The 6,906-nt window shown below is 30.5% G+C and overlaps 1 protein-coding gene across 1 annotated transcript; it reads right to left on the bottom strand.

The window, feature by feature from the left end:
- Window positions 1-1,449: 1,449 nt before the first annotated feature.
- Window positions 1,450-4,448, bottom strand: LOC114399639 (cystinosin homolog). Its single transcript, XM_028361847.1, has 8 exons — window positions 4,086-4,448; window positions 3,815-3,947; window positions 2,947-3,036; window positions 2,738-2,862; window positions 2,496-2,538; window positions 2,086-2,203; window positions 1,946-1,995; window positions 1,450-1,805 (listed from the first exon to the last, which is right to left on the bottom strand). The coding sequence occupies exons 1-8, from the start codon at window positions 4,202-4,204 to the stop codon at window positions 1,671-1,673; spliced, it is 813 nt and encodes a 270-aa protein (XP_028217648.1). The 5' UTR covers window positions 4,205-4,448; the 3' UTR covers window positions 1,450-1,670.
- Between the last annotated feature and the right edge of the window lie 2,458 nt (window positions 4,449-6,906).

The following is a 6,906-nucleotide window of genomic DNA, read 5'->3' as shown; positions in this document are numbered from 1 at the left end:
CGATTTTCATGATTATGAATATGCTTAGGATTAGAAATGGATTAGGTTATGGATTTATTTCCTAATTGAGAAATTTAATAACAGATTGTTTGGATGATATTTCAACCTAATTTGTGATTTCAATGAATTTAGGGATTAATTCGATTTAACTAACTCTAATGGCATTGTTTGAACTTTCACAACATGATCATTCTTTGTAGAACTATGATAATTCATTTTGCATTGGTTTGGTGAATTAGATTAATGTTATTCAACCTAATTTGTATTCTGTTTTTGTTCTGTTCCATTTGTTCTATTCCTTCATTTCTGTTTTTGTGATTTCGCATTCCTTTACATTGCCTACAAGTTATTGGTTGAAATTCCCCCTGCTGTTTATAATTGAATTGAAGTAGGAACCCAAATGAATTGTATCTTTGATTCAAGCTAAGTTAATCTTGTCTTGCAAAATTTCCTAATTTTATTTGTTTTGGAGTGATTGACAATCGTTATCAGTCGCCCCCCCCCCCCACCTTCTTCTCACCCAATCCCCAACCAGATCCAAAACAACGACTCCACCCGTCCCCCATATGATAGTCGTGCAACCATTATAACCACCAAACACCTCCACGCTGCACCACCCTATCACATCACCTCCATACCACGCATCGCCACCAATCTCCACCATCATTGTCATGCATCATCATGCACCATGCACATGACATACCCTGGACCACACAAAGCCCCTATGCACAACATCCCTTGCACGTGCAACCTCAACCTTTGAGGCTCCTCATGCAACTCCTCTCCACCATCATTGTGCCACTACAAACGACCTCAACCTTTGAGGCTCTGTGCACGCAACTCCTATCCACCATCACTGTGCCATTATGCACATCCACCACTACACACTTTTTTGCCATAATGGAATTGCATTTTCACATGGATATTTAGCAACACAACATTGTGTTTCTGTTGGATTAAGTGGGGGTCAAAAGAACATATATATAATGGAAACATGATTCCATTGACAAAAACACAACGGGATCATATTTTCGTTAACTGTTTTTTGCACCCTTTTTACACAATGGAATCATACTTCCTTTGTGCAATTTTTTTGCATCCCCACTAATGCAACGAAAGTGCGATTTCATTATACAATGTGGAGAAGGATATTTTTGAAAATTGAAAATGTTGGTGGAGCGAATAGCAATGAGGTCGGGGCTAAAAGTAATTCCCTAGATATAAGTACAAATGAGTTTAAGATATATGGGCTTAAGGCCCAATAACACAAAAAAGAACCCACATATCCTAGCAACTATATCCAAATTTTAACCATTATCATCTCTAACATCCACCAATATTATTTTGAGGATGGTGTACGAAGATAAAAAAAAATGATCCTAAATAAAATTTGTAGGGTCTCATACCCTAGAGTCAGCCGCTATGGTCTAACAAACAAGTACTCTCAGATTAAAGAAGAAAATGATAAGGACAATAATAACTTTTAATTTGGTATTTCTATGTTTATACACTAACAGCATTTACGAGTATTGAAATTTTCCATGAAGCTTACAAATAAACATAGGGCTTAAAAGTTAAAAGCCTCTAGCATATGCATATGATCTGTGCCATGGAAAAGGATCAACTAAGAGTGAGTTCATTACTAGAGAGATTATGAAATAAGTTACATCTTAGACATTCTCGGACAATGGTCGATCTGAAGACTTAGCATTATCAGGTTCAGGGGATCCCTCTAATTTGCGTTTCTTTTCAGGGTATAACAGATAATGTTGGCACATGAAGAGGATGTCAAAGAATAGAGACACCTACAATTAATTGTTTATTCCGTCAATAACAATGTTGTATTAGTAGAAAAACTATTGAATTAGAATAACAATGTAACGAGTAAAATTTCTTGCAGAAAGAAATCAATTGTATTTTCATACAGTAAAAGAATGACCCATACCAGGGATAGCAATAGTTTTCCTATGTTTCCATAGAAGTTCACCCATGAATCTGGACATCAAAGATGGAATTTGAAAACTATGTTAATCAATTCAACTATAAATAGAACAAGAAGAACCTTTGGTAAAAGAGATGACATACTTTGATCGATTGATTGCACAGACATTTGTGCATAGTTAGCTATCGAGCCAGAAAAGTCCAGTAGAATGTTAACAATGCTCCAGCCTTCTGTACTTTTTCTCATAAAGTTCATCACTGCCTATATTCATAACACTTTATTACTTGGGATAAGATTCTGGCTAGCATGTGTCAACAAAAAATCGTTTCACTTTATGGCAAAAGAAGTATGATTAACAATCCTCAAATGCATATGTAATATTTACATTCCAAAATATACTTTATTGTTGATAAGACTAGCATAATCTTATAGATTCCTAGTTCAAACAGCTAATTTATATCTTAGCAATCAAATTGAATATCATAGGCATCAATATAAACTCAAGAGGAGATAAAATTAAAAGAAAACCTTACAAATTTGAATAGATCCTAACCTGAGGAATATATTTTATAATCGTCATACAAACTTGGATGCCACTGCAAGTTGACCAGTTTCAACAAAAGTCAGAAAGAAATTTTGTAACATTCATCATTCAGGAGTCAGGACGCATATATAACAATGGCATGCGGAAAAAACTTGGTCTTATGATGCTCCTATGCAAATTGGTTAATAATCCACAATAAGAAGCTAAATTAATGCAATTAACCATGCAACAAATGAAAACAGGAAACATACGAGAATATTGAGATTAGCCAGAGCCAGTGATGATTGTGCAATGCTACAAAGAAACACGTTGCTGCAGTGGTCCACGTAACAAGGAGGATTCCATAAGCGATTTTAGAGATTTTCTGACTTCCCCGCTACATGAAAAATAACCTCTTTTTGGTTAATCATAAATTCATTGCAAGAACAATAAGCCCAATTAAAGGGAATGTAGCACTAACATCATAGATTGCAATCTGGAACAAGGAAATTGCTGTCAACAGAACAGCATGGGCTGAGAAAGCAACATCATTTGCTGCCACGGGTATCATCTGAAATAAATAAAAAATGAAGCAGAATGGACTTTAGCTAATGAATTTATGCAGATATATCATCATATAGTTATTCAACAAGGAAAAGAAAAAGAGTGATCTTTTCTAAATCAATGAATATATTCATATTATCTTGTGACTTGTTCAACATTCTAACCATCAACATTTTGAGCATTTTTAAATCTAGAACTTAGGAACACGACAACTTCTAAAAACTTCTAGCCTTCCATAAGTTGTATATGCCTGAAGCTTGATAGAATATACACCATATACCAAGAACAAAGATATCAATCATAAAGATTAATTTACAAGTTATTCCAGCCCCAAGTTTTCTAGTTCTTGCATCCGAGGTATTGTTTGCTTTACCTCTCAGAGTCTTAACCATTTTGTCTTTAAAAAGCCTTTTCGAGATTTAGAGGGCATGTTGGCCCCATGTGTGGCCTAGGCCTACTTCTAGAGCCAAAGGACAAGACCAAAATGCTTATTAAAGAAAAAACCGTGTAGGCCGCTCGCAAGAGCCAGAGCGGACAATCCAAATAACAACGCAACGGACTTGAAGTCACCAACACAAGCATATCAAATTATCAAACATATCACGATAGGAATAGTGCATAGTGACAAACACAAATTGCCCTTTTCACTATAGCACGAACTGAATAATTGATTAATCAATTTAGCTTCCATAAAGAAAAGTGGATATATATATATATATATATATATATATATATATATATATATATATATATATATATATATATAGCAAAATAAAGGAACAAACCTCATTCTGACCGTATTTGTCTCTGTACTGCTTCTGAACAGCAGAACTGAAGTACAGAGAAGCATTGTATATGAGATAGGAGGAGTGCTTCGTCAAATTCAGCATCACAAAATCAAAGTTCAGCCCCACCACACTACACCACAATGGAAAATCAAAACATAAAAATAAAATAAAGGGAAAAAAGTTACAAGATAAGAATTGATAAAAAAAAAATTACACAGAAAGTATAAGCGATGATAAGAAAAAGCATTGCCTTTTTGGCTAGTGGTACCTTTTCCTGCGAAAGTTCAAAATGACTTGTGGGTAGAAACTGATAGACCAGCAAGCAAAAGCAACCCAACCCAGAACTTCATAGGAGACATGGAGTGGAACTGAATTCCAAGAAGCCATGATATGATTTCTTTGTTCAACTTGTTCAAAGAAGAAACCATGAATCTCAAAATAATATATTTAATGTGCCAGTGTGGACACAATATAACTTTTAATGCTGTAATTGTGTCCTCAATGTGATTCTTCTTGAGAAACAGTAACTTCCTGTTTCTTTCTTGTTTTTTTTTTTTTTTTTGTACTCTTATCTTTTATGGGGTATGAATTATGGGAGTTGTATGGAGCCAGGATTTGTGACGTTAGGGGCACATAGTTATGTCTCTGACTCATGTTTCTATAATTGGAATATATATATATATATATATATATATATATATATATATATATATATATATATATATATATATATATATATTTATATATATATGGTTTGTTCCAGTTGTACTTGATGAGGATTTGTCTTTACAAAATTAAGTCATCACGGTCAAAGGTACACAAACGGTTTGTTGAATTTAGCCGCATACCCGTCCTATATACTACACTTCTCAACTGCTGCTGGCATAAAATAGAACTACTCTTGATTTTATTCTATTTTTAGGTATCATAGTAAAAAAAAAAAATGAATTTGTTCAGATGCAATAGTGTAACAGAATTAATTTTACCATAATGATGTATTTTTTTCGTGAATTTAGTATTTATGTATTTATTATATAATGTAATTAAATTTATCAAAAAAGTGTCAACTCACATTGACCTCCTCCCTTCAAGACTCTTTACTAGTATTTTAGTCTATGCAAGTATGCATTATACAATGTATATGATTATTTTATATAACTAAAATTTATAATAAATAAATAATTTTACATATATAAATTATATTATAATTAAAAACTATAATTAACTATATTTTACATTTATGATAAATAATTCATATTGTGATATATTATTATTTTTAATTATTGATAAAAAAAATTAAAATATTAAATTCAAGTTAAATATAAAGATATTAAAAATGATAGATTCAAAAAAGATAAAACATTAATTTAAATAATTCATTTTATATTAAAAGTATAAGAGAATATGTCATATGCATGTTAAAAACTTGTTTGAATTTTGAAGACAATATATATGATGAGAGATCAAATTATATCGATATAATTTTAATAACTATTAAATCATTTTATAACTTTCAACTGAATAATATTTTTTTAAAACTCATCATTGGATTAAAATTAAGTTTCTTTCACATGGATCATGTATGCAAAATTTCATACTAATCTAAAATCATTTACTACCTCATTCGTATAAATTAATATCGACGTAATATAAACATTTCAAAATATACTAAAATATGGATAATTTAATTACTTTCTTGTTGTTGTTTAATTTTGATAAAATTTGACACAAACGATCTTTGATAATATATAGATATAATTCAACAATTGGATCAATAAAAATCACTTTCATATCAAATTATAAAAATAATATGATAATTATCAAAGTTATACTAGTATAATTTGATCCCTTACATATTTAAAATTGGTTTATGATATTGAATCAAACCATTCAGTTGATAATAAAAATACAAGAAGAAAATATACCAGATGCATGTTAATTAGTAGAGGGAAGTCCAACACTTCATGAGAGGAGAGTATTCAAATGAGATGGAATGGAGCAATGAAGAGCGCAAACTGATTTATATAACCTATGTATAAGGAAATATGAGAATAAAAGACAAATAAAAATTAAAAAATATCAATAAAAGAAAATAAATAATAAAAGTAGGGTGATGAGTTTATGTTTGCTTAATTTCCTTATGATAGTGGATCTTAATTATGTCCATTTTAACACATAAAATTAATAATAAATATGAAGAAAAATATGTTACTTTTATAAAATTACTTCATATCAATCTTAATTTAATATGATAATGTCAAATTATCCTTAAACTCAAAAAAAAATTTGTGAAACCCATTATTTATTAAATATTTTTTTATTAGAAGTAAGATATGTAAAAAAAAAAAAACTCCCTTCAATACATTTCTGAATTTATTCCTGATTATAAACTCCTAATTTAGACACAGGTCACAGAGGATGCAAATATACGTTTCGTTTACATTGCTTTTCAATTGTCAAAAAGGGTTCATTTTCCGTTTAATAGCATGCAATATCCTTGGATGCTGCATCTGTCCATTTATACACTTTGGAAGTAAACAGCTGTGCACATTCAACAATGTAATTTCATTCAAGACGCATAAATGGTCAGGTTCGTGCCGTCAATCCTAGGGATTCTTCGTGCGATGATGCTTTTTAGTTACACGGTTATATCTCGGTATCGCTTTTTTCTAAGATGCTCTCTTAATTGTTTGATCTATATGGATATCACTATGAGTATTAAAAGTGATGAGACGTGAAGGATAGGGTTATTTTGAACTGAATTATCTATCACTATTAATAATTAGCGGACACTAAGATGCCTGTGTGATAGCATTTATGTTGCATTATATTATTTTTTATATTTAAAATATTTTTTAATTGATCTGTGTACTAATTTTATTTTTATATTTTTTTTTAATATAGGTTGATTTTTTTATTTCTTATATTATTTTTTTTATTACGCGTAGTCTATTGTATTTTAGTAATATTAAAAATATTTAAGTTTAATAATTAGTGAAATATTATCTTAATTTTTATAAAAAAAAATTCTATAAAATAACATGAAGAAGAAGAGCATAAGGTAAGAAAAAAACAAAAAAAACTATAAA

Source organism: Glycine soja, chromosome 19 (genome assembly GCF_004193775.1).
Source record: "Glycine soja cultivar W05 chromosome 19, ASM419377v2, whole genome shotgun sequence".
NCBI classification, from domain to species: Eukaryota; Viridiplantae; Streptophyta; class Magnoliopsida; order Fabales; family Fabaceae; genus Glycine; species Glycine soja.
Note: the sequence above shows the minus strand (reverse complement) of the source record. Positions and strands in the feature narration are given on the sequence as shown.

Coding starts and splice junctions, on each gene's coding strand:
- LOC114399639 (XM_028361847.1), bottom strand. CDS start 4,204: ATGGCTTCTTGGAATTCAGTTCCACTCCATGTCTCCTATGAAGTTCTG. Junction 2,539..2,737: donor TGGCTAATCTCAATATTCTC/GTATGTTTCCTG, acceptor GTCAACTTGCAG/TGGCATCCAAGTTTGTATGA. Junction 1,806..1,945: donor GAAAACTATTGCTATCCCTG/GTATGGGTCATT, acceptor AATTAATTGTAG/GTGTCTCTATTCTTTGACAT.